The following is a 27219-nucleotide window of genomic DNA, read 5'->3' as shown; positions in this document are numbered from 1 at the left end:
GAGTATCATTATAAAGTTCACTGTACTTAAAAATGATATTACATGAACTTAAATTTTCTTATATAATTGGTTACAACAAAGTTTTGAGTTTAGTGAATTATTATCGGGTTTTACATTATTGGGTTTGTTGGGTGCTCAGCACCTCTAAACCTCTGGTTGTAGAATTGCCCCGGTTGCAGGTGATCTATAGCAGTTCAATGTGTGCTGAACTGTGTGGAATAAATAAGGGGACAAAACTCGCAGCCATCTGCCTTTGTATAAAGCAGAGACTGAAGCTTAATCCAGATTACAGCCCTAGCATAGCCTCTCTCTTTCTCTCTCTCTCTCTCTCTCTCTTTCTCTCTCTCTCTCTCTATGCTCCCTCCATCACTGTGTCCTTCACAGCACAGGCACACCGGTGGGTTAGCACCTCTCCTCACTTTCACTACCTGGACTGAAGGCCTTTCAACCAAAAACCAAAAAGAAGGATCTACACAGGTTGACCTTTCTTGACATCCAGCTACAGGCTCCAGTGGGACGGTAAAAAATGGCTTTTCTCATTAAAAGTATGGTGGGGAATCCTCTGAAGGGCATGGGTCTCGGGGGAGGAGAGGAGAAGGCCGAGGAGGAGACCCCCAAGGACCCCGCGGCGGCAGCAGGAATGACCAGAGAAGAATATGAGGAGTACCAGAAGCAGCTGGTGGAGGAGAAGTGAGTACACATCAGTACTGTACTGCCTTTACTCGCCATCACAGTGTCCATCTGTACACACGCCGCCATTTTTGACCTGTACAGGCTCCAGGGAATATAACCACGGCCTGTCAATCATTCTCTGTTCTTATTATATATATATATATAACTTAAGTCATTGTGTGATTTGAAGTGATTTGTGAGCATGCTTTGGCTTTGGGATCATATCTAAACATATCTAAATGATACAGTTTCAGTTTTAAAGCAATAAAAAGTTTTTTTTTTCCAATTTATTTTAGTATTTTGTGTAATTCCTCGGCTTCCCCTCTGGTTTTATTCAACTTTTTCTGTTTTATGTACATTTATTATTCTTTTTTAGATGTCAAATGTATGAAAATCAACAGCGAAAGCATTGTAAAAAGCGTAAATCTGTTTTAATGATAATGCCAGGAGCTGTTCGCCTTGCTTCCAAGCTACAAAGCACTGTTACATAATCCCATCCTCCGTAATCTTTCCCTCAGCTGATGGCATCAGTCGTCCGCCATGTTACACAGCAGTTACCCAGTTTGGACAACACACATTTTAACAACATGCTGTATTGCAGGGGTCCTCACATTGTTCTACACCTTATAAATAGGCCTGGAGCAGTAGTACATTTTCCATTCTAACTGTAGCAAATTCTAGCTAATTGTATTAATTAATTGGGTGCAAGTGCAAGTTACATTATGGCTGCCATTTTCTATGCCATGATCTATTAATGATTAGAATATGTTTTTAGTTTGAACAAGATAGAGCTCTTGATTTTTACTTTTTACTCATGTATTTGTTGGTTCAAACTTTAAACTAAAATAAGGTTCCTTTATAAATGGCTTATAAATGGCTTATAAAGAAGTTAATAATGGTTATTAACCAGGTTGTGAATATCATTAATAACAGTTAATAATCAGTAACAGTCTCAACACATACATTGAAAGGAGAAACAGTGGCCTGTCTTTTTCTAAATATCAATTCCACGTTCATTTACACTGTTAGACCTCTAAAAAGATTTCTGGATGTTGATCTTAAGCAAAGTCAGTTTAGTTGTTTAATATGTTATTATACACCACATTGTGATTACTGGATAAATAATTAATCAGCTATTAAGTTGTTAACAGATATAATAATGCATTTTCAGAAGCATTTACAACCTAATTAATAACCATGGATAAACTCTATATAAGCCCTTTATAAACCCTTTATAAAGTGAGTCTTATTTTAAAGTGGTAGCTTGTTGTTTTACAATAATACTGTTACCAGCCCACTAAAGACTACTGCATCTCTGTGGGATAGGCCTGCTTTTCATCCTCCTTGACCACCAATGACCAATTTAAACCATCTGACACCAGCAAAAGCTGGCCTCAAAGTGTGTGATCAATGAGTGTCTACATGTAAAAACTCTGTATAACATTAGAATAAGCCTAAATAAACATAAAGTCAGTGATCAGTGAGTATGTATCTCCTGCATCTAGCATTCACTGCGAGAAAACGGCATGTTTACCCCCTATTATTGTTCTAAACTCCAATTATTAATTATCAAAATGACATCATAACCCACCCATTAAGGGTCATAGAGTTGACACATGTAAAAAAAAACTAAGGAAATGTTTGTCTCAATCTTACTGCTACCAGTCCATGATTAGCTAGCGGCTAATCAGCATTAAGAACAGGACTTAACACAGACTAGACTAAACAAAAATACAGCACACTCAGTCAGACATGTGTTTATGCCTGTAACAAACTAAATTACATTAAAACAATGTGAGATTATCTACCTGTAATGATCAGTGACAAATAAATGTGTCTATCTGTAATGTAGCTCTATATAACATTAGAATAAATTCAAGTAAGCATAGTTAACTTCTAGTGAGAGTGTCTACCTGTAATTAACTCTATACAACATTGCAATAAACCCAAGTCAGTGGTCAGTGAGAGTGTCTACCTTTAACTCTATATAACATTAGAAAAAAACAAACATAAAGTCACTAATGGTCAGTGAGTGTGTCAATCTGTAATAGATTGACTCTCTCTATATATAACTCTATATAACATTAGAACAAACCCAAATAACATAATTTCAGTGGCCAGTGGGAGTGTCTACATGTATATAACTCTATATAATCTTAGAAGGTTGTGTGTTAATCTGTAATAGCTGTATATAACATTAGAATGAACCCAAATAAACATAGTCAGTGGCCAGTGGGCATGTCTACCTGTAATTAACTCTATAATTAACATAACTTAAGAATAAACATTAAGTCAGTGAATATTAAGAGTGTTTACCTTTAATGAACTCTATATAACATTAGAATTAATCCAAGTAAGCATAGTCAGTCCTTAGTGGGAGTGTCCATATTTAATTAACTCTATAAAACAATAAAATAATTCCAAATATGTACCATAAAGACAGTGGTCAGTGAGTGTCTATCTGTAATTAACTCTATATTTTAAAGTAGAATAAACATAAAGTTAGTGGACACTAAGAGTGTGTACCTGCAATTAACACTATACATAATTAGAATAAACCCAAATAAACATTAAGTCAGTGTTGGTCAGTGAGTGTGTCTACTTGTATATAACTCTATATAATATTGGAATAAACCCAAATAAACCTAAAGCCAGTTGTCTAAATATGGTGTTAGTCAGCATATTTATTGATATGTAGACACAATTAACATATATGGCTACTCATTGTATACCTGTAACTCTACCTCTTCACAACTTTACAACTGATGCTCTCAAACACATTGAGAGGCAAGAAATTCAAGTAATTAACTCTTGATGAGTCCAGCACAGCTGTTAACTGAAAGCCTGAATTCCAGGTGACTCTACTTCATAAAACTGACTGAAAAAATCCAGCAGAGATGTGTAAAGCTGGTTTGTTTAACACTTTTCTATGTACTAAATAATTTCATTTGTCTTTATAGTTCGAATGACTAGTATTAATCTACAATGCATAACATTTTAAAATAATTAAAAACAATTGAATTTAAGGTGTGTACTAATTTGTGCTTGGTACCCTAGGACCAGTCAGGACTCTTTTGTTGTAGTGTGGTGTGTTTTACCAGCAAAGTAATTGAACTTTACTCTCAAGTGCTTTCCCATATCTTTTTATGCTTTAGAATTAAATAAATAGACTGTTTCTATCAGTCTGTGTTACACATGACATATATAAGATAACTCAATTCTGATCTGACCATTTACTTTTACATATATATATACATGCACTGTTACTGTGAACAGTCACTGTTTGAAGACTTTCTGCACATAAACTACCAGTGAATGAAATGAATGTTCGAACTACTGGAATTTCCATTTAATGAGAGTACAATAGAAAAGTGTTACATAACGAGATTACATCTGATCAGAGTGACATTCCGTAACTCTGTCTATCAGTAATACATTTTTATTACATCATACAGTATACTAATGCTGCAGATAGAGTAGTTTCTTGCTAATAGCAGTGTATAGTCAATTAATCAGGACCCCCAACTACAAAGACCTCCATAAACATATACATTTAATAATGCTGTTTGTGTCAGTTGTTCATGTTGTAATCTATTTTTAATGATCTTTATACACAGTCCAGATGCAATATGACCATCTAGACTAACTGTTCAAATTATCAGCTCCATACACTGATAATCATCTGATATTTTTTTAAATGATCAATTATTATTCAATTAAATTAACTGAAATGTATTTATATAGCGGTATTTACAGCTTGTTGTCACAAAGCAGCTTTACAGACATACAGGGTCCAAGCCTCTTATAAATAAGTACAAAGCAGCAGTACTTTACACAAACTCATTCTAAAACAAAAAAATCTTTCCAGCTCTATTCTTGCCAGTTTAGTCTCTTTCGGAATGAGCCGTTTAAGGGCTCTGTCAGTTTTAGGCAAATAAACGGTCGCAGGCCACTGCATGTTTACACTGAGCGTTTACCTCACATTAGTGTTAGCTTGTGATGAATGGCAAAACACGAACAAGCTAGTTTATGCTTAACTGCAAAAGAAAACTCCACAAAACCCATTATTTAAAAGTATTTAGATCTCCCTCATCTGCTGATTTGCCACAGACAGTAGGTACAGATTCCTCCCTCAGACAAAGTCTGCTGGCTAATGTACAGTCTGAGTCTTCAACAAACCACAATACAAAAGCTTTTAGATGCTCTTATAGATGCGATTTCTGCAGCTGGGAACTCTGATGTACTTATCCTTTGCTACAGAGGTAAATCTTGCTCTTCCTTTCCTGGTGCGGTCCTGATGAGAGCTAGTTTCATGACAGCATTTTTAATGGTCTTCGTGCACTTCAGGATACTTTCAAATTTCTTGATTTTTTCGGGATTGACTGACCTTCATTTCTTTACTTAGTTGAGCAGTTTTTGCCATAATATGGATTAGAACATTACTCAAATATTCACTAGTCACTGTATACCTGTAACTCTACCTCTTCACAACTTTACAGCTGATGCTCTCAAACATATTAAGGGACAAGAAATTCAAGTAATTAACTTTTGAAAACTGAACGCCACTCCAGGCTGACTGCACCCAAGATGTACAAGATGTACAAAACTGTCATCTATTTTGAAGGATCTAAAATATAAAGCATATTCTGGTGTGTTTAGTAAATTATTTGATATGATCCCTTATATGTTAGATGACTTTAATATAAGTGTTACTTTCACAGATTTTTTGTTGTTGTTGTTTTTTAAACAGTGATGCCTGTCTAATTAATCTCCTGATTTTTCTTGGCCTGATCTGATCTGCTGACCTTCTGTTTGACCCTCAGGATGGAGAGAGATGCTGACTTCCTGCATAAGAAAGCAGAGCGGGCGACCCTGAGGGTGTGTCTCAGAGAGAAGTACAGACTGCCAAAGGTAAAGATTGGAACCACCAGTGTGAATTATACAGCACAGTCTAGAACACTGTGAATTTGAGAGAGCACATAAGAACAGTAAGAATTGTACAGCACAATCTAGAACAGTGTGAATGTGAGAGAGCATATAAGAACAGTGTAAATTATACAGCACATTCTAGAAAGTGTAAATGAGAGACAACATTAAAAAAAGACATTCTAAAACAGTGTAAAAAAATGAGTATATTCCAGAACAGTATGAATAGGGTGAAGAAGAGTGTGAATTAAAGATAACTTTCTAGAACTGTTAGAAAATAAGTTAGCATTAGGCACTCACAATGTTTAAAAGCTAGCTTGTTCCCATTCATACAGTTCTAGAATGTCAGATCTCATTCACACAGTTCTTTAATGTTCTCCCAATTTACACTGTTTGTACACTTGATTGTAATACCTTATTAACACTGTTCTAGAATCTACTAATCAACACACTCCTCTCTTTGCCTGTGTGTATCAGAGCGAACAGGACGAGAACATGCTCCAGATGGCCGGGGATGACGTGGACGTTCCTGAGGAGCTGCTGAAAATGGTGGATGAGGACGCTACGGAAGAGGAGGAGAAAGACTCCATCCTGGGTCAGATGCAGAACATACAGAACATGGACATGGATCAGATCAAAGAGAAGGCCTCCGCCACTCTGACTGAGATGAAGAGCAAGGCAGAGGAGAAATGCTCTGTCATGTAAAGCACAGTGGGAATCCAAACACTCCAGAAAGTTGTATTTAATGATTTTCAACAAATTATGTCTGAACACACAGTCCGATTGGTTGAAACGTGATCTACCCTTATTGTTATATAGGCCTGCAATAACAGCAAGACTAATTTAACAAGTCATATCCTGCTGACCAATGGCTGCAAAGCAGCTAGTATGAGGAATTTGCCATATATTAAAATCATATATTTTAACTATTTAGTCTATTCAATCTAACCTAAAGGAACAAATGACCAATTTGCAATTTAGTGTTACTTATTATGACACCCCACTCTGTTCTAAAGCTTAAATACATATTAACCTATTTTACAACAAATAGTTAATGTCAAACATGACCAAACAGCTTAAAGTACTTAGTAATAAGACAAAAAATACCTATTCATTCAGCTCACAAAATGCTTAACAATGAGTTAAATAAGAATAACCGTGTAAATAGGTGCTATTTTCTGTTGGTCTATCTCTAAAATCTCAATCAAATACATTTAAGTTTGTGGTTGTAAGGTGACGAAATGTGAAGAGGTTCTAGGGGAATGAATACTTTTGCAAGCCACTTTATGTATTGTAGACCAAATTAAGAAGCAGAACTAAAAAACAAATGTGAGTTAGGAGAACTTCTGTCTTGATAAAAGAAAAAACACTGTAATCACTTTATCATCTTGAATTGTTAAAATGACATTATTTATTTGCAAAATCAATAAGAAGGACAGAAGTGATAAAGTTTAAGTCAAACATTACAAGTACTGTAGTCTCACCCATTGGTAACTTGAACCACATACATTATCCCCCAACACTGGAGGCTTTTTGGGGTCCATTTAGCTCCACCTGACTGTCTTTTCTTGCTCTCTGACAGTGAACAATGTATTTTTCATTTTTAAGTGTTGTTTAAATGCTGTTAGAGGTGTGTCTCCCAGTTTACCCTCACTCTACATTCTCTTCTTCCCCTCAGAATTAATGATCACAGCACTATTAAATGTTTCATACAGTGTCTTCTATGCTGTACAGTTAGTAATAAAGGTTAGTTTTATTGAATGTAAAGAAAATCTTTTATAACCAATAAATTATTATTAAATAAAAGATACAATATATGCTCAGAGTGTGGAAGGCGTGGTTTGAACACCGTTTGCTCTTTCACAGAAAGGATGCATGAAAGGGAAGGATGGGGATGGGAAAGTGGTACATTTCCTGCAACAGTCTACACATTATTCATTGCAGGAAATTTACAGCTGAAATGAATGGAATTATGATTTTACACTGTTGTTCTGTAAATGCAGTAGATTGTTAGTGAAATATGTAAGTGTGTGAGGTTGTGGATGTATAATGTATTATGTTTATGCAGATGAATTTAAATAATAAAAGAGATTGTTCCTAATTTGGATGGATTTAAGATATCATTCTTAAAGTGCAGGTTAAAATCATGGCAAAAATCATGTAAGACATCATGTACGTCTTGTAGATACAGCATTATGTATTGCATGTGCATACAGAACATGCTTTGATAAAAAAAAAAATATATGATTTTTTGTAATTTAAATGACTTTTTTATGTATAAGAAGTTTATTATTCCCAAAACTAAACTTATTTAATTTAATGTAACTACAAAACATTCAAGGTTGTCAACTTTAGGATGGTTAACTAAATATATTTTCACCAATTAAGTGGTTTGATTTAATCCAAGTAGTGAAATTAATACATACTGAATCATTTTATACTGGAAATTGTAATGGACATTAAGGGAATTATCATTAATATTAAGGGAATAATCATGGACCTTGAGGGACTGTTGAAAGACACTGAGGGATTGATGATGGCACTAAGGAAATGATCATGGACCTTTAGGGGAGGATAATGAACACTGATGGAAGGATCATGGACATTGAGGGACTGATAATAGACATTGAGGAAAGGATCTTGGACACAGGGAATAATATCAGACATTGAGGGATAGATAATGGACATTGAGGGAATTTTTATGGACCCTGAGAGTAAGATAATTTACATTAATTGAATGATAATGGACATTAAGGAAAGGATAATAGACACTGATAGAGACATAAGGAGGAAAGGATGGTCAACACCATAAAAGTTAAACACAGGCCTGGACGTAAAATGCCAAATGAACTGATTACAAAGTGCTTTTTAAGTTACCTTGAGTTACCTCATATTTTTTATGTTTGCATCTCTGGAAATTAATAAATGAGCTGAATTTGAAATATATTTAATATTTTTGATTACCTCCATTTCTCCATTTACTGTTTAGTTCCATCTTTAGATTTGGACACCCATCTCACATTAAGTCCCCAGACTGGAAGGTCTATGACAAATGGAGTGCAGATCTCCGGCAAGTATATGAATTTATGGAATAAGCATAAAAAATAAGCAAGGAATAAGCATATCTTTATTACCAAAGCGTAGGCTGAAAGTGCAGCACAAGATGCTGTATCTGGAAACAGTATGAAAACTCTAGAATTAAGCTCTTATTTAAAGATTAAGCAACTTAGCTTAGGCACTAAATATCTGAAGTGCACCAACACGCTGTAATCTGCCAGATAAAGAAAGAAATGGGTTTTAATTTAATTGGAGATTATTTCCCAACTGTTGCATCCTTGATTAGTTAAAGGGAGGAGGAATTGGGCCTATTAATGTTAATTTAATGTGTGTCCACGGTCAAAATGCTGTGGATTCTGAGTTCAAAAGATTAAGCACTAATAGGATCAGCTGAGCTGAGACGGTCATCCCATCAGGCTAAATGCCTCGGTCAGACTTGTGTTGGTTGTGTAGTTGAGTTAGAAAACAGGACAGACCAAGATTCATGTGCTGACATGATGAGTATGACCTGGTCTGCATATTATACGTTTCAGGACACCATTTATAATAATGGACCCATTGCTGATATAGGATGTGCAAATGTGCACATAAGCCCTATCTGGACCGGATTAGTTTCTCAGGGGGACGTCTATGAAAAATGTTTACACTTCTACTCAGTGATAAAACTCCTGCATCTGGACTGCAGTTGAAAAAAACAGGAGGACCAGTGAGTTGTTTGGCTTTTTCAGTCACGACATCATGTTCAGTAGCTCCTCCATTTCCACTCGCTTTTGTGTTTACATGGATCTCAGCAGAAATGCATGCCCTAAGTGTAATTACGGTGTGTTGCAGTGGACAAATAGCTATTTTATTAAACACAAGGAGACGAAACTCAGAGTTGTGCATCCGGACAGGACTAAAATTACAGAAGGACCACAGAGTTTTAGCGGAAAACAGTAGGTAATTTCAGCCTGTAATTTTCTCAGAGGACGTCTAAGAAAAACATGTATATGGTCGTTCCGGATGAGAATAAAATCACAGAGGACCCCCCATAAAAGAGAACCCAGAACCCAGGAGAAACTAATCCTGTCCAGATAGGGCTTAAATCTAATATATTTTCTCATTTAACAAAAAGTATGTATTATGCTACAACTTGTTTTATTTCAGCTATAGATATTCCACCTTAAATTCTTTATCTGCCTATGAATTTCAAACATGTAATGAATCTTTGACACTTAATTCTATAATGAGCAGTCTCGACACAGTATAAAGATGTAATGGGTGATTACACTGCTATCATTTTAACTACATTTCAACTAAATGCACATTATGTCTAAAGGTTTGGACACATCTCTTCTTATTTGATGTGTTTTCTTTCTTTTTTATAATTTTCTATATTGTAAATTTAATTTTAGTAGCAAAATAAGGATAGCAGAATAATGACCTAATTAGCATTATTACTATACTATTATATCACTATAGTATATTAGGTACCACTTTAAAATAAGACTACCTTTATAAAGAGTTTATAAATATTTACAAAAACCATTAATAAACTCATTGTAAACCATTTATAAACCCTTTATAAAGGTAGTCTTATTTTAAAGTGGTACCGTATATTATATATACAGTATAGTATTATTTCATCTTATTTTCATTCTGGCCTCTTGTCATTCAATAAAACCCCTATCCAAATAAATCTCTCCATCCAGATAAGTATAGAAGTAAATGTATATGTAAAAGTATAAACATATACAATTCTGACTCCCTATTGGTTTATACTGTGATCCATTACACCTGCACACATCACACCCCCCTCCCCCCCCACACACACACTCCAGCAAGAACATAGCAGACGTATGTAGCCTAGTGCATCCTAAATGTATCAACATTAACATTTTAATAGAACATTATAGTCATTATGGCTTTTAGAAAAATGTGTTTTGGGAAGGGGGGGGGGTAGTTCTCTATAGGACTCTCGGAGGACTCTGTGGTGCTGCCTAAGCTTTTGTTCTTAATGCCATTTTTTCCCCTCACACTGCTTTTACTTTTACTCTTTAAGTAGTTTTAAAACCAGTACTTTTACTTAAAGAGTAAAAGTGTTGAGCTTGAGTTGATACTTCAACTTCTACAGAAGTATTTTAAAGTCTAGTATCGATATTTCTTCCTACAGAGTAATTTATGGAGATACTTTTGACACCTTTGTTGATTATTTAATATTTTAGAATAATATTATAGAAACTGGAATAAAAGTTGGAATATGATATAATTATTAATAATTAGTACTAGCAATTTCTAATGGTTTTGTTACTGTTGCAGTTCAGTTCCTTTCAGAACAGCCTGCCCCTAGAGTTCCCCTTCCACACTTAATTTCACTATTGTAATTTTACGCTGCTAAATGTATCTAATAATCTATTTTTTGTCTTTGTGTGTTTTCACTTTTCCTCTATTGAGAGGTCATGAATAAAAACAGCTTAGAGAGACTAATAGACTGTTATCTGTTGTAATAACACACAATCTAAACAGTGGGAATAAAGGGGGGGCTTTGTTTTAGTGTTTTGAGGGGAGAAAAGCGTAATCCCCTTAAACAGCGTGAGGCCGGCGGATTACCAGCCTGCTGTCAGTCTTACTTCACCACTAATTACACATATCCATTCAGCACTGAGGAAGTTGACAAATTCTTCCAATTAAGTTCACCTCAGTCACTCTCACACACACACACACACACACACACACACACACACACCTCTTCAGCTCATCTCAGGTCTGGGCAAGTGAGTGTGAAGGAGTTTGTAAGAGAGATTAGTGGCTCTGCAGCCGCCTCCATTAACTCTGCTTTATAATGGTGTTTTACAATTCCAGCCCAGTCCAGCACCCCGCTAACATCTGCTCTACAGACGCCCTGCGGTCACAAGCTGACCTGCGGTGAATGCAGTGATGCAGAGCTGATAAACTTTACAACAGCAGATCAGCTGCAGTCTGGAACTGTATATTTGCAGAGTGGAGCTGTATAGTTGTAAAGTATAGGTATAGCTTGTCCACAGGTGTATGCAGTAAGGTATAGATGTTAGATGTTTCTAATAAAGTGGACTGATAGTGTGTTTTATTCATTTGTATTGTAATTTGTACAGTAATTACTTTGAAAATGCAACTAAATACTATTAATTAATACTATATATAAGATTAACAATTGATCTTGGGACAGATTTCTGTTTCATGTACACAACTCGCATATAAACCTTATAGTAGCACCTGACATAACTGAATATGTTACTGTGGTGTACTATTATTTATAGTGGATACTGGAGAGCATTTACTGAATCATTTCTTAGACTATAATTCATTCACAGTAAATACCTTATACTTTTTCATGGCGACTACAGATTCATTTACAGGGGTTACTGTTTCGACCAACATATGTACTGAATAAATGATTATAGACACTACATTCTGAATAACTCATATTAGACACTGAATAAATTCTAGTAAATACTGAATAATTCATAATAGATACTGAATAATTGATTGTAGATACTGAGTAATTAATTGTAGATACTACATAAATGACAGTAGATACTGAAAACTAACGAAAGGTACAAGGAATATTTTTTTGGTGCAGGTATCAACATTTAAATAGAATAGAATATATTAGTAGATGGATAGAAAGAAAAAAAATCTGAATTATATAAACATGAATTAAAGTACACACACAAAAGTAAATGTATTATGTAAAATGTATTATAAGTATTGTATACTTTACTGCAGTTCTAAAGAACTGATTGTAGATACTGAATAAATGTTTGTCCTAAATGTGCTAAAATTCTCTTTTAAAAATGTTACATCCACACAGTTAATGTCTCTCAGTTTACTCACATGTGAATAAAACTAATGTTTTTTTAGTCTAATTCCTAATCTGGAATATCTGAAGAGCAGCTCATGGTTTGGGGGGTTAATGCGCAGTAATCTGAGATTGGAGAAGTGTAGTTTTACTCCACCTTCAGCGAGATATGGAGATTGAAGAAGTGATTTAATATTGCTGTAAGGCTGTTTAAGGGTGTTAAGGGTGTTGGGGAGGAGTCTCGAACCCTTCCAGCCAATCTGAATCCTCGCTGAGGCCCCAGGGGGGATGAGATACACACAAAAGCCCCCTGGCTGAGGGGTCTGTATAAAAGCCCCCAGAGGACACTCAATCGCCACTGCGATCAGCAGCTGGACCTAGGTGATGCCTTCAGTCTCTGGAGTGACCAACAGTTTTCTACAGCAGTGGAGCGACTTTTGTCAATTTTTTGTTTTTAATTTTGTCAAGAAATTTTGATCTCTCACGAAATTCGGAAGAACACTTTTAAACAAAACTGTCACTGTTAATCAGTGGGAGCAACTTGGACTTGTGTTTGTTATTTGTTTTTTATTATATTTCTTTATTTTTTAATTTATTTGTTGTTAAACTTTTTTTTTTTATTGTACTACCATCACTCTCTCAAAGTAACTTTTTTACATACAAAACTTTACATTTAAAACTTTTTTTCATATTATTTTTCTACCAACTGACCTTTACTTTGTAGTAAAAGTAAAGTCACTAACTGGAAGTAACTGGAAGTTTTCTTATTTTTAAATTTTTTAAATTACGTAATTTTTTGTTCTACAAATTAAATGCGTCTTGTCGGGGCTCAGTATCAGGGCATGGAGGAGCAGCTGTCCCCGTCGGCTCGTTTGGCTCGTGCTGCCGGCCCCCAGTCCAGAGTCCACAGCATAGAGGCCATTCTGGGCTTCAGAGAGGAGAAGATGCTGCAGGTGGAATCATGCGGCACCAAAGGGGCCACAAAAACAGACACGACGACACCCGACAACTTCCAGAGTAAGTCTAATACTAATACTCCACACTTTTTTTTAACTGTAAAATAATCTCCTGTACTATACTATACTGGCATAGTATATATTGGAGGGATATACTAAAATGCAAATTTTGGTGAAAACTTAAAATATATATATATATTTTTTGTTCTGCCACTTTTGCCACAATTGCATAAACAAAATACAATTAAATGTATTTTTGTCTTGTTTAAAAAAATAATAATAATAATAATAATTTGGTATAAATTATTCTGTATTTTCAATAATAATTTAGGTTGCCAAATAAGTATTTCAGTTGCAAAATATTTAATATTCAAGCATGCTTAATGCCAGTATACTGTGTTTTTTTTTACATTTTTGGTCAAATTTTGGTTGCCAAATAATTTAATTTGCTGAATGTTTGATGTTTTTTCAAATAATTTGTAAATGTACTGTACTTTTGTTTGCCATTTCCTGACGAATAATTTTAGTTGAAAAGCATTCAGTGCATTCCTAATAACTTAAGTTTTAGTTTTAATTAAATTAAACATTTTTTATATCTTTATTGCAATTAAACTGAATCAACAGAACTGTATCTGAAAAAAAAAAATAGCACAAACAAATTGATATCTGCAAATTTAGAGAGCTAAGGGTGATCCTGTAAGATTTGTAGCAGTCACAGTCCATCAGTTGACCCAATCAAGCGTTTATGCTGGTGGTGCTGAATTTTTGAGCATATTGTTGAGACAAAAACTAAAAAAAAAATGTATAGAAGCAGCAAAATAGTCAGCATAACTTTTGTGTTGTTTTAAGATGACCCACCACCATGTTTAACAGCTAATAGAAAAACCTACATTACCTTTATAAGCTTGAAATGTAATACATTTTCCAAGACAAATCCATTTTCTTTATAGCTGCTTTGATCACTTTTGTAAAAGCTCTAAAAAAACAGGGTCCAGAGGCCCTGATCTTTAGAACAACAATGATATTAACCCCAGGCAATAATATTTTATTATAATAAAAAATGAGTAGAAATAAATTACCTTATTATATTTTACTATTTTGTTGTTTAAATAATATTTAATCATTTTTATACTAACGGGGAATTTTAAGACTCTTTGAATCCGAATTGAACTGAAGAATCACACTCAATATAAACACTTAAATAAGAAAAATTATAAGAAACAACGTTAATAATAAAGTGTCTGTGTGTCTACAGGTGACCCTTCCAGCCCGGACCGTAAGAAGCACCGGCGGAACAGAACCACCTTCACCACGTTTCAGCTACACGAGCTGGAGAGAGCGTTCGAGAGGTCGCACTACCCCGACGTTTACAGCAGAGAAGAACTGGCGCTAAAGGTCAACCTGCCGGAAGTGCGCGTCCAGGTATGAAGCGGATTTATATTCAGGATTTTTTATTAGTTAGTTTGTTTTATCAAATTAATTTTTAAAGAAACCTTAATTAAATGCATGACATTTGTCCTCTGCAGTCAGTGTTTAACATAGCATGTAATAGCTAGTAATACCTAAAAAAACTAATTTTATTTATTTATTAAAAATGTATAACTCATTTAAAAACTCTTATATGATAATTTATTAGTTTATTAAGAATTCTTCAGTTGAAGAATAAAAATTCATTTATGGCGGTTTATGGGGTTAATAAAGTGGGTAAACAGTACACTGATTTAATTATTAGATTTTAGCCTTATTTAATTGTATGACTAATGACTTCTCTTAATTTCTTTTTTATTATTATTATTCAGTAATTACTGGTTATTCGCAATATAACTACTAAATTACCTTTTTAACTTTCATTAAATATTTAATTCCAAGTAATTTCGACACAATGTAAAAACAACTACCTGGTTCACATTATGTCAAAAACGGAAAATATACAAAATTGAGATAAAATATTGATATTTGCTCTGTAGCTATAAAATGGGGTTTTGTAGAAATATGGAAGCATCTGTACTGCATGGAAAGACACTCAATTAATGTGAGTATTCCTTCCTTAAATAGGTTAAATAAAATCCTGTCTTTGTAAAACTCTTTATTAACCCCAGATTTTTTTTTTTTTTAAATCAATATGCTCTGTGGTTAGAGAATGAGGAATTATGATATAATGGAACTCTGTATTAACCCTTCATCACTTTGTGCTTCTACAGGTGTGGTTCCAGAACCGTCGTGCTAAGTGGCGTCGGCAGGAGAAGCTGGAGGTCAGCTCCATTAAACTCCAGGACTCCTCCATCCTGTCTTTCTCCAGACCGGCAGGTCCTGGCCTGGGCAGCGGAGGCCTGCCACTGGATCCCTGGCTGACTGGGCCCATTTCAGGTCCTATCTCATCCCCTAGCTCACCCTTACAGTCCCTGCCAGGCTTTATGGCCTCTCAGCCTGCCAGCTACACCCCTCCACCTTTCCTCACCCACTCTCTACCTCACCTCGGTCCGGTGTGCCACCCTCCTCCTCCACCGCCGGCCTACCAGTGCTCAGGCTTCATGGACAAACTCAGCCTGGAGGAGACGGACCCACGCAACTCCAGCATCGCATCGCTGCGGATGAAGGCAAAGGAGCACATTCAGTCTATAGGGAAGACATGGTAAACATCAGAACTTCAGAGACTGTGACGTTGCACTGTGACAGACTGGGAGCACTGGCCTATTGGACTCCAAAAGGGTCATTCAGCAGAGCTGGACCTATTGAACAGTGTGTATTTTGTTATAAAACCCATCAACAAGGCTGGACTTTGCTGAGCGAGGCCTGAATTTGAACCCTACTTGATTTTTCTTATAGAATTTTGAACAACAATCATATTGAAGAACCAAAATGAAGCAAAAAGGCACATTCAGAGACTTTATTTGATATGCTTTGCTCTATTTTTGATAACAGATCGTATTTTATTCACTAATAAAAGCAATGTAAGTATGCCGTCTACAATCACAAAATCAAAATACACAAAACAAAAAAATTAAGTTGACAGTGTTACAGTTCCCCTTCTGAGAAGAATTCAAAAACTATATTTGAGAAAAAATTGCTCTATTTTTATATTAATTTGGAAATCCTGGAATCATGGAAGCATGGAAATCTTAATGGCAATGGCTTTGAACTATCAAAACCAGCAGTAATTTTACTCCACTCTCTGAGATGGTTCCTTACTTTCCCCTGACCCCTATGATGCCACTACAATCTATTTATTCTAATTTCATCTTCCCTGTATAACAGATTTGTTTCCAGATTTTTGTAATACACTTTTATGTGTGTGTACACTCAGCCAGCTGAACTGTGTTATTTTGCAATAATGTGAACAATTCTGCAATAAAATGACCATTTTAAAAATTCCCATGAACATGTGGTCATTTTTTTATGCATCACTGTGGGATGATCTAATAAGCCAGTGCGTTTATTTGGCTGTTTATACCTACTTTCACACAAGAATCACACATCTGTAATGCCACTATTAAAGTATTTAAGTATGGAGAATTAAGCATAAGAACAAGAACAATAATGTACAGTATGTTGTGTGGATTTCTAATAACACTAAATTAAGAAAGCATGGATTAAATACATTAGTTTGGATTACTAAGATCATAACTCATTGTGAAAATTAAGAGATGAATAATTATAAATGTATAAATCACATGTTGGACATTTATTAATTGTACCTTTGCTTCCCTCTAGTGGTCACTACAACAAAATGCACTATTGGCAAAATATTTACTTACAAAAAGCAGCACAATCACCTTCTACAGTATTCAGTTTCCCTCAGTTTACAGGTATCATTTACTTATTTGTAGTAATAGTAGTAACATTAACAGTAGTAACAGTAGTAGTAGTAATAGTAGTAGTATCAATAGTAGTACACAAAGCATCAGATGTACTATCAATAATAGTAGAAGTATCAATAGTAGTAGTAGCATCAGTAACAGTAGTAGCAGTCTCATTAATAGAATAAGTAGAAGTATTAATAGTACTATCAGTAGTAGTAGTTGTATGAGTAGAAGCATCACTAGTAGTAGTAGTAGTATCAGTGGTAGTAGTAGTGGTATCATCAGTAGTAGTTTTAATAGTAGTAGTATTTTTATCAGTAGTAGCATTAGTAGTAGTCGTATCAGTGGCAGTATTATCAGCAGTAGCATAAGTAGAAGTAGCATCAGTAGAAGTAGTATCAGTAGTAGTAGTATTAATAGTAGTAGTAGTATCAGTAGTAGTATCAGTGGTAAGTGTTTTAATAGTAGTAGTATTTGTATTAGTAGTATCAGTAGTAGTAGTAGTAATATCAGTGTTAGTAGTAGTGGTAGCATTAGTAGTAATAGTAGTAACTGTTAGTAGTATTTGTATCTGTTTAGTAGTATCAGTGCTAGTACTATTAGTTGTAGTAGTAATAGTAGCAGTATTGTTGTTCTTTGTCCACCAGATGGTGCTGATTAAAACTAAATCAGTTTAGTCCTATAAACGGATAATACATTTGAATATGAAGCCTATTCAAAAGGAATAGAGCTGAAAGAATTTTATACATAATTAATAACATTATTTGCTTTATTCCAGAAATGAAAATTTATTTTTAATCTATGATACAGTAAGCAACATAAACCATACATTTTTATTTTACTTTCCATTCAGTCTATTTGATCCTTCTATTCACATAGTGTATATTACGTTAATGTTAAGGGTGTAATATCCCTATCCTTTACTGTTGGTCATTCGACCAACCCTCTTGGATCCATCATTGCTGTAGCATAAGTATAAGGATTCGTGAGTCAGAAAGGGTGATATGTGCTTTGTAAAATAAATGCATCCTTTCATAGGAGCCACTTCTGTCGGGTTAGATAAGCTCTCCTGCTTAGCCTAATAAATTTAGTTTAGATTCACTGCATAGTTTTGGGTTTAAGATTCTGCTCCAAGCTGTTGTAGCTAATTAAAACACTCAGTTTGGAGTCTACAACAACACAAACACAAAAATAAATATCATTTTAAAGGATTAGGTGCTCCAAATTTCACTATTTTAGAGCTGCGCTCTACATGCTGAATGTGATTTTCCTTAGCTTAAGAAATATCACGATAATTCTAAAAAGCTCGCTTTTGAATGGAGCATCTCTCTCCTGAAAGCATTTAAAGTCATTGAGTCAATCATATGTCATCTGTAAGGCCTTCAGGACAGTTTCTATCATTATAGCATTATTAGACACGGCAAAACACACAGAACAAGTGTTTTACATCTCCATTATTAGCTATTCATCTGTAACAAATGAGCAGAGCAAACAGCAGAGAGCAGAGCGTCAGGATGTGAGAACAGGATGCACTTAAGCACATAAAAAAGAAACCTCAATTAACATTTCTTAATGTTAGAAGGCCCAGTGTCTGTAATTGGGCCCTTTGTAGTGATGGACAGCTGAGAGTGGGAATATAAGGCACTTTAGTCAACAGTTTTCCGCCAGCTGACACAGACTGAGGTTATAATTACGTCCATTAGAGCTGAAATGAGCCGAACTGTCCCTGAACACAGAAACTGAAGGTTTGATCCATTTACAAACTAGGATTGGATTGCGTGATCTGATCCGATTTCAGAATGCTTCTTTTCCTTTTGAACAACCCGTTTTTCAGATTTGATCCAATCCGATAACCAAAATCCGATCAGATTTCCTTTGAACAACTGGCCCCAGGAGACAGCAGCACCTTCGGCACCAGGCGAGCATTAAGACCACTTCTGAACCCAATAGACACGTAGAAAGAATTTATACAGCTACAGCTATTATAACACAATCCTGTATTGATTCCAGGCAACAACAAAAAAATCGATAAACGGAGGTGACTGTAATACAGGTTTGCAGAAGAAAAAAACGATCTGCTAGTGTTGTAGGAGATATCTGCTGTCATCTAGTGCTCATAATGTGACATTGCATCAACAATTCCAATGAAGTTCAACAATTAAAAAAAAATGGAGAATCTACTTCAATAGATAGAATAGCAAAACACAAAATAAACACATGAACACAATTTTGTTCGTCAGTTTACACAATTTTGGCAGGTGATATATAACATTATAAAAGTCTATTATATCAAAAAATCACTTTTTTTCTTTTTTCTTTTATTTCCTTTACTATCATTCTACTTGTACAATGCAATAAAAAATGCATATCCTATAGAGCCAGGGTGAGCCATTTTCCCTTGCTTTTATGACTATGAAAGTAGTGGTTTTAAAGTAATTGATTTAGCAAGGTTTGTGCAGATAAGTTTCAAAACAGGACTGCCTACTATTTTTTTTTCCTTTTTACAAACAAACAGGCGGATAACCTTGTTTACCATCTTTAATTATTCATAAAGCTGATGTTTCACTTTCACTAAATCCAATTAATAAAAACTGCTTTCTTAATGTTAATTACATTGGAAGCCTGTGTTTAACATTTTTATCTTATTGGATATTTAAAACTGACCTTTTTATATCATAATCCGTACACTGTAATGAATGCAGGGTCTGAAAGGGTTACAGCAACTCATGGGTTAAATGTAATCAGTTAATACCACTCCTCTTGTGACTTGTGTGCTCAGTCGCTGTGTTGTGTGTACAGACAGCACCCCTTACTCACACTGCAGTTTATTGAAATAGTTATAGCTTTATTGAATATGTTGGATGAAACATCACCACATTAATAATTTAAAGGTAGATAAATTAATGTGTAGGCCTATAAAACAAAAGTAAATGTGAATTCATGTCCTGGGTGTTTTAGATTTTACATACAAAAATATAACTTACATTTATTCGTCAGTAGATGCAGTGCAGAATGAAAAGACTATAATGCATATTACTTTATTTTTCGAACAGAGACAGCTGTGAGGCAGTGTTATCACGTTTCTGCTGCTTCCAACCACAAAGTCTTTGATAAATCAGGCCACAGTGCTCATCTTCAGCTTGTTTTGGAGTCCCTCATGTTTAAAGCCAGTAGCAAAATCTTTGCTGCCTGTATGAAAGAATAGTGACAGAGAGAGCATTAGTCATTATTCAATATTTTACCCAGTAATTAAGCAGATCTGCTTAATTAACAAGGTGCAATCCCATTTCATGTGGCATATCAGTGTAAAACTGGTAATGCATCATAATGCAAGGCCTTTGTAATGTTTCTGCCTGGTCTGCCAAGATAAAATGTACTTTGCTTTTTGAATTAAAACATTTAAACCACTGTGGAAATTCAAGCACAAGTTGTGAGAGTCTGAATTAATGTGCATTAGCTCATAGTGTGGTTAGCTGTATTTGTTAGCTCTACTGTGTTTTGATATTCATTGCACTGGGCTAAGTGATGGACTTTCTTGAGAGGGGTATCCAGTTAGTGTTCTGACGCTCAATGTTATGGATGGACCGAACAGTGTTTTTGTCTTTCAGCTCGACTGGCCTATCAAGGGCAGGATAAGATGCCACATTAATGCCACATAGATGCCAAACTTACCAGATGGCCACCTTTAAGCTGTAGATTAATAGGCTGTTAAACAAACATAACAAAGCTGAGACAGTGAAAATTGCTGCTTATCTTAAGAATATAAATATTTTGAATATGATTTCTTTAGCTTTCTGACTGGTGCTGCTGCTGTACTTTTGCTAGAGGTTAAATGTGCTCTACTAATCAATTTATGGGCAGAAAGATGCACGATTATAAGCAATATTATTTGGTAAGTGGGATTATAATCTCTTTTCACCACGATGTACGTTAATCCTACACATATGAATGGCAAAAACAGTAAAACTAAACAAAACTCCAGACGGAGTGAGCAGAGCTGAGCCTGTAGCCCTGGCTGACTCAGCTGAGAGTGGTTATTATTATTAAAAATTGAAGCATTATTGAACCACAGCAACTCAGCCACATGTCAGATCACATAAAGTTACAGAATGGTGTCTCTAAGTGCTAAGATTTTACAATGTTTTCTTATTGTAACAGTGGTAAACTAGCAGCTAATTTTGTAGTAGCAGTATATCATGAAGTTTCTAATCTGTGATTTTTAGATGCTAAGCACTTCCGAGATCTAGCTCTTTCCCTCATTCACTTACACACTTATTTAGTCACATTCAACCAGGTGGAGGAATCTCCCCAAGGAAGTGCTCTTAGATTTCAAATAGCTTTTGGAGCTGTACATTAATGGCACTGTGTTCTTATTTAAACTAAATAAAGAAGTTGAACTGATTCATTATTACAGTAGTAATGATACCTATTGCCTCATCATCCATTTCTACTAAAAGTTAATAATACACCACATGATTGACATTTTAGGATGGAAGAAAAACTCGCCTGTTCTCTCTCTCGCTCAAGCTGCTCTTCTAAGAGGTTCCTCTGCTCCAGAGCACGCTGCTGTCTCAGGACGGTGTCTCTCTCTCTTCCTCTTCCTCTCGCTCTTGCTCTCTCTGGTCCAGCCAGAGCAGTGATGAGCGCCTGCAGAAATCCGGACGGCTGCGTGTATTCCTCAACCTCTGCTGTGGTTAAATATCTCTGGCCTCCACTGTCTTGTTCGACCGAGTCCAGCGACTCATCTATGCTCTTCTTCCCCATCAGGTGTCCTGTGGAAAATGAGCAGAAATTGTTAAAGAAGGCGATCAGGTTTCTTCTTGTGAGGTAAATATGATGTACAGAACACAAAACATAATCTGGATGTTCATCCAAGACTACTCTTAACACAGTTTAGAGACAGTCCTGAAATGCACAGATGACACCGAAGGACTTCCTCAGCCATAGATTACCATGCAGTTATGTTCTTGAAAACATTAAGGACTAGCAAATTCCACATGAAGGTCTGTCACGGAAATATGATACATGTACATGTAATAGAGCTGCAACTTTTGATAATTTTGGTAGTCTACTAATCTATTTATTTATTCAATAAGTCAAATAATCAACAATTATTTCTAACATGCACCTCCATCTATGCTTCCAGTGGATCCTTTTCCAAGCTTTCCCTATCGCTTCAAAACAATAGAAACAACTAAAATGTGATTTAAACATCCTTTAATTTAATTCACAGATGGTATGTAAATGTGAAATGTCATTTTACTGTACAATATATGGGGACATTACCTCAATTTTGGCTGACCTCCATATTTTCTGTTGTGTTTAGGTGAATGTTAGGTACTTTATATAAGAATGTACAGTACCAGTCAAAAGTTAAGACACACATCCTATATAAGAACACATGCAGAAGTGTGTGGATTGTGTGCATCAAAAACTGTATTTATCACTGTCACACAAATCCCTTATCTCCAAAAATCTCCAAAATAGCAGAAAAAGAAATCTTAATTTCAATAAAATTTCATGTAAAAACAATGTCATTTTCAAGCATTTCTATTTATCTACAGAATTTTGACTTAGTGTAACCAAACGTTGACTTCATAGAAATAATTCAGTAAAAATAAGGATAAAATGTTTTTGTGAAACAGCGTCAATATAATCACCAACCTCTGATATTTTTGATGTCCTGCCACTTAATACAATTGTGATTAAGTTAATGTGTGTTCTTTTCTAAGCAGATGGAAATTACTGTCATTAACTGACAATACACTCAGATCCTTCTTTCAAAATAAACTGGTTTGAAATCACCCTAAAATATTTATGCTGTCCTTCATTTTGTCAGGATTCTACTCTCTTATAAACGTCATTCCCTGTCATACCTACAATTTCATGTTTAAAGCCAGACAGCATGCCCCGACCTTTTTAGTTCTACCAACAGCTTCAAACACTCAGTCTCACAGGAAGCTTTTATATCAAACATAAGAAGTGCCATAAAATATGGAGTGAACACAGTGTTACTAAACACATTGGGGAATCAGAAATGGTCTCAGAGTCTACTGCACACCAGCTCAGCTCCAATACAGCCATGGCTTACCGGAACCATCCAGAGTAGACAAAATAGAGAAGATCTCATAAAGGAAAGGAGCTCCATGTCTGGAGGCAACAAACATGCACAGAACTTCATAATGTGTTTGGAAAGCCACCAAGCAACCGATACCCTATTATTTCTTAGTTCATTTGGGTCCAGCATCAAATTTAGTATGATAAAAACTTATTAGGGTGAATTAATTTGTTTTGGTAAATACCAAAAGTAGTCTTGATTTATTAGATTTAGCCTAAATAGATATTTACATTTAAGACATGTGGTCAATATGATCAGTTTGATTAATTAAACATTTAGACAGAGTTAATAAGAAGTTTAAAATTCACCTACTGTATATTTACAATGTGTAAAAAATGTAAAAAAAAATAATAATAATAATATATATATATATCCACAACAGTTAGAATGGTGTGTAGGTATGTAGAAACCTTCTCACTTAATGTTTTTTTTTCTCTATTTATATAATTTTCTACATTGTAAATTGATACTGGAGACATCAAAACTATGAAGGAATGCAATTATAAAGTACAAAAAAAACACATAAAATACATCTAAAATAATAAGAAGTTTAAAATTCACCTCCTGTCTGTTCAAAATGTAAAAAAAAAGTTTGAAAAAAGCTAGGTCAGGTATGTAAATACCTTCTTATTTAATGTATGTTTCTCTATTTTTATTATTTTCTACATTTTAGATTAAAATCTGGAAAAAATGGGAATGCATATGCAATTATGAAGTCAATGCAACATATGTTTTATACCTCAGGTTCTTTACAGTAGCACTTATTGCCTTGATACAAACTTTGCCCACTTTTGGCATCTTGAGGTAGAACCTGAAATGGTTCTCCAACTGTCTAAAAGGAGTTCTAGAGGAACTGAGCTCTTGTTAATGGCTGTTTCTTCACTCTGAGCTTCAATTTGTCCCTTCTATCACCATCTCCAATGAAAATGAACATTAAAAGAACCTGCAAGGAATCTGTAAATCAACAAGATCAATACATCACATCCACTAACTGTTCAGCTTTAACTCCAGACTACATTTATTTAATATTTTCCAGCTCTCAGTCATGTTCCACCCTGATTAAAGTCTGCTCTGGTCTGGTCTACTTGCATTTATCAGATTTGCATGCAAATTTTGCCAGTAAAACAAATTATTCTGTAACTATCCATATCTTAAGACTTTTAACCTATATTCGGAGACCAATTTTTAACAAGACAATATAATGTTGTATTGTTCTGTGAAATGCTCATTCAATTTTTTTACAAACTACTTTAAACTGTAATTTTAAACCAGTGCTGTTTAAAATGACAGCCAATATTAATAAACTAATATACTGTCGGAAAAATTGCATTGTACAGCTATACTTTTGTAAAATATGATAATTGAGGTCTACCAGCTTTCCCTTAAAAGAAGGGAACAACAACTGCAAAAGAATACAATTCAAATATGACCATTAACTAAAGACACTGAGGACATACTATCGAAGGTGCCACCACAGAGACAAGAGGGGGTCACACACAAGTGACAGGTTTTTTTTGGAGATCGATTTTATCTATTTAATTAACACAATCATTTAAAACTTGACTAATACCCTGGAAACAAGTGAGCCTGTACAATTTACAGGTGACTGCCCTATCCAGTTCCTTCAGTCAATTTTGTGTCAGATTATTTTGAGATTTCTGGCTGGCAACACAACTTTTTTAACTGTGTTAAAAAAAGAAAGTCAATAAGCACCCGATTATTGCATTATTGCTTAAATCTGAAAACGCTGCAGCTGTCATGTTGAATCTTCTGAATGTTCTTCAGTGAAAAGCTGCTCTTTGATTCTGTGCTGTTTCCTGAAGCTGCTATAGAAGCAGCAAGTGTTACTGATTGCACATAAAGGAGCTGAAGTTAATCCAGCCAGCTGCCCTTTAAACAGGTAAAGCATGAAGGCAGACTCTCGTAAGAGACCTCCACTTTCACACTGAAGCAAAGAACCATTTGCACAAACACACAAAGAGACAAGCAACAGGAAATCTACAGATAAATTAATTGAAAAATATTAAACTTCATGCAAAGTCTATAGTCAAATAGTCACAGTCAATATTAAGTTAAAGAAAAACTAGTAGCCAGTGTTTGTGGTGATGTTATGCATTGCAAGCCATGTCAAATTAGCTTATCACCTTCCTCAGGTTATATAAGACATATCACATTCTTTTATAAGTATCAGGTAGCCTATTGAAGTTATATAAGACACATTAAATTACATAAAGTATGTCAAAAAGTACCTTAGACATATAAAACAAACTACAACTTTTATAAAATTTCAACAGCAATTAAACTGACTCAGACAAGTAAACAAGATCATATGACACAGGTTTTACCAGTAAACAGCTGATTTTACTAATGTATTGGGATTCACAATTAAAATGATCAATATGAAATATAAAATATTACACACAGGCTTCCAATGCAATGGAAATTTAAAATGATGAGTTTCTTTGATTTTACCAAACTGAAAACTTCTGGCATATAATCATGAGGATGATGGATGATCACAAGCCATCAAACCAAGCTGAACTGCTTGAATGTTTGCACCAGGAGTAAAGGCATAAAGTTATCCAAAAGCAGTGTGTAAGACTGGTGGAGGAGAACATGCCAAGATGCATGAAAACTGAATTCATAATTCATATTCATAATTCTTTGCATTATTTGAGGTGTGAAAGCTCTGCATCTTTTTTGTTATTTCAGTCATTTCTCATTTTAAGCAAATAAATGCTCTAAATTACAGTATTTTACTTTGGAAATTGGGAGCAATGTTGTCCGTAGGTAATGGAATAAAACAACAATTTTCATTGTTAATTTTACTCAAACAAATATAGTTAATTACCTATACATAGCAAAATCAGAGAAACGGATTTAGAAAATGAAGTGATCTCAATTTTGTCAGAGCTGTAAATATTTTAGTCTTCTTTTTAGTCCATTACAGACAGAAAACAGCATTATTAAATGTATTTCCATCACTGGAGATAATTCCGGTTTCAGATGGTTAAGAAATAAAAAAGTACTTAGCTAAGCTAACTAGGTTAACGTTAGCTAAGTTAGCTAGCTATCAAGCTAACTTACGTTAACTAACACTTAATGTAGGTATTTAAGCATTCACAGGAAAGGTATCACACTAAACAGCATTAAAACATAGGAAACACTAGAAACACCAGCATAAAACAGATTATATAGTCATTAAATAAATAATTATTTATTTTTCTCACCTACAGCCCAGTGGTTCCCTCGTGGATACACTAATTTTGAAAGTTGTGCCTCATTTTCCAGCTGAGCTTCACAAACTACCATCACTAGCAGAGCGAAAGCTGGGACGGCCAGTCTCTGTCTCCAGGCAACGCACATAGCGCGGGAAAACCGGTCGCGAGAGGAACAGGCTAAAAGTTGCTGCTAGCTTTCCGAGTTTCCCCAAAATACACACATACACACACTAGTGGGTGAACTAACTCCGCACCTGCACCACCCGCCCATTTATACTACTCTCCCAGATCCGCGCGTGACGCGGGGAAGTCTAGTCCGGTTTGATTAAAGAAGAGATTTGAGCTCAGGTTAAACTCGCCCCCCCCCCCCTGCGTACACAAATGGTTCAGGCCAGCGAAGAGTAGCGTATTTGTTTTCCCGCCCATATTCAGAGCAAAACCCGCCTTTTCTCACTGTGATTGGCCAATGGAAATTATTCATAACTCAATGCATACAGTGATTGGTAAGTGGATCGTGCTCGCAACCGGTGTAACCAATCATAGCGCAAGAGGGCAGAAACAGTCTAGAAACGGGTGTGAATTATGTAGTGCAGTATTATCAAGAAATCTCTGGCTTTTGTGTAGCCTGTCAACAAAATGACATTTAACATTC

At 35.1% G+C, this 27219-nt stretch overlaps 3 protein-coding genes across 3 annotated transcripts; 2 read left to right on the top strand and 1 right to left on the bottom strand.

The window, feature by feature from the left end:
* The first annotated feature begins 322 nt into the window (after positions 1–322).
* Positions 323–6957, top strand: cplx4a (complexin 4a). The gene is made up of 3 exons (XM_007246034.4): positions 323–690; positions 5496–5583; positions 6076–6957. The coding sequence occupies exons 1-3, from the start codon at positions 527–529 to the stop codon at positions 6301–6303; spliced, it is 480 nt and encodes a 159-aa protein (XP_007246096.1). The 5' UTR covers positions 323–526; the 3' UTR covers positions 6304–6957.
* Positions 6958–12805: 5848 nt separating this feature from the next.
* Positions 12806–16797, top strand: rx3 (retinal homeobox gene 3). Its single transcript, XM_007246033.4, has 3 exons — positions 12806–13489; positions 14684–14850; positions 15630–16797. Exons 1-3 carry the CDS (start codon positions 13285–13287, stop codon positions 16062–16064), a joined length of 807 nt encoding a protein of 268 aa, XP_007246095.1. The 5' UTR covers positions 12806–13284; the 3' UTR covers positions 16065–16797.
* Positions 16798–20250: 3453 nt separating this feature from the next.
* LOC103036566 (gastrin-releasing peptide) lies at positions 20251–26916 on the bottom strand. Its single transcript, XM_049466648.1, has 3 exons — positions 26577–26916; positions 21731–22000; positions 20251–20413 (listed from the first exon to the last, which is right to left on the bottom strand). The coding sequence occupies exons 1-3, from the start codon at positions 26710–26712 to the stop codon at positions 20364–20366; spliced, it is 456 nt and encodes a 151-aa protein (XP_049322605.1). The 5' UTR covers positions 26713–26916; the 3' UTR covers positions 20251–20363.
* Between the last annotated feature and the right edge of the window lie 303 nt (positions 26917–27219).

The sequence above is a fragment of the Astyanax mexicanus genome, chromosome 17, assembly GCF_023375975.1.
Source record: "Astyanax mexicanus isolate ESR-SI-001 chromosome 17, AstMex3_surface, whole genome shotgun sequence".
Taxonomy (NCBI): domain Eukaryota; kingdom Metazoa; phylum Chordata; class Actinopteri; order Characiformes; family Acestrorhamphidae; genus Astyanax; species Astyanax mexicanus.
Note: the sequence above shows the minus strand (reverse complement) of the source record. Positions and strands in the feature narration are given on the sequence as shown.

Bases quoted from the DNA above. Each gene is read 5' to 3' on its own strand.
- cplx4a (XM_007246034.4), top strand. From the start codon at position 527: ATGGCTTTTCTCATTAAAAGTATGGTGGGGAATCCTCTGAAGGGCATG. The intron at 691-5,495 runs GTGAGTACACAT...TTTGACCCTCAG, and splicing joins AAGCAGCTGGTGGAGGAGAA to GATGGAGAGAGATGCTGACT. The intron at 5,584-6,075 runs GTAAAGATTGGA...TGTGTGTATCAG, and splicing joins AGAAGTACAGACTGCCAAAG to AGCGAACAGGACGAGAACAT.
- rx3 (XM_007246033.4), top strand. From the start codon at position 13,285: ATGCGTCTTGTCGGGGCTCAGTATCAGGGCATGGAGGAGCAGCTGTCC. The intron at 13,490-14,683 runs GTAAGTCTAATA...GTGTGTCTACAG, and splicing joins GACACCCGACAACTTCCAGA to GTGACCCTTCCAGCCCGGAC. The intron at 14,851-15,629 runs GTATGAAGCGGA...GTGCTTCTACAG, and splicing joins TGCCGGAAGTGCGCGTCCAG to GTGTGGTTCCAGAACCGTCG.
- LOC103036566 (XM_049466648.1), bottom strand. From the start codon at position 26,712: ATGTGCGTTGCCTGGAGACAGAGACTGGCCGTCCCAGCTTTCGCTCTG. The intron at 22,001-26,576 runs GTGAGAAAAATA...CATTTTCCACAG, and splicing joins AGGGAACCACTGGGCTGTAG to GACACCTGATGGGGAAGAAG. The intron at 20,414-21,730 runs GTTTTTCTTCCA...TCATACAGGCAG, and splicing joins GCGAGAGAGAGAACAGGCGA to CAAAGATTTTGCTACTGGCT.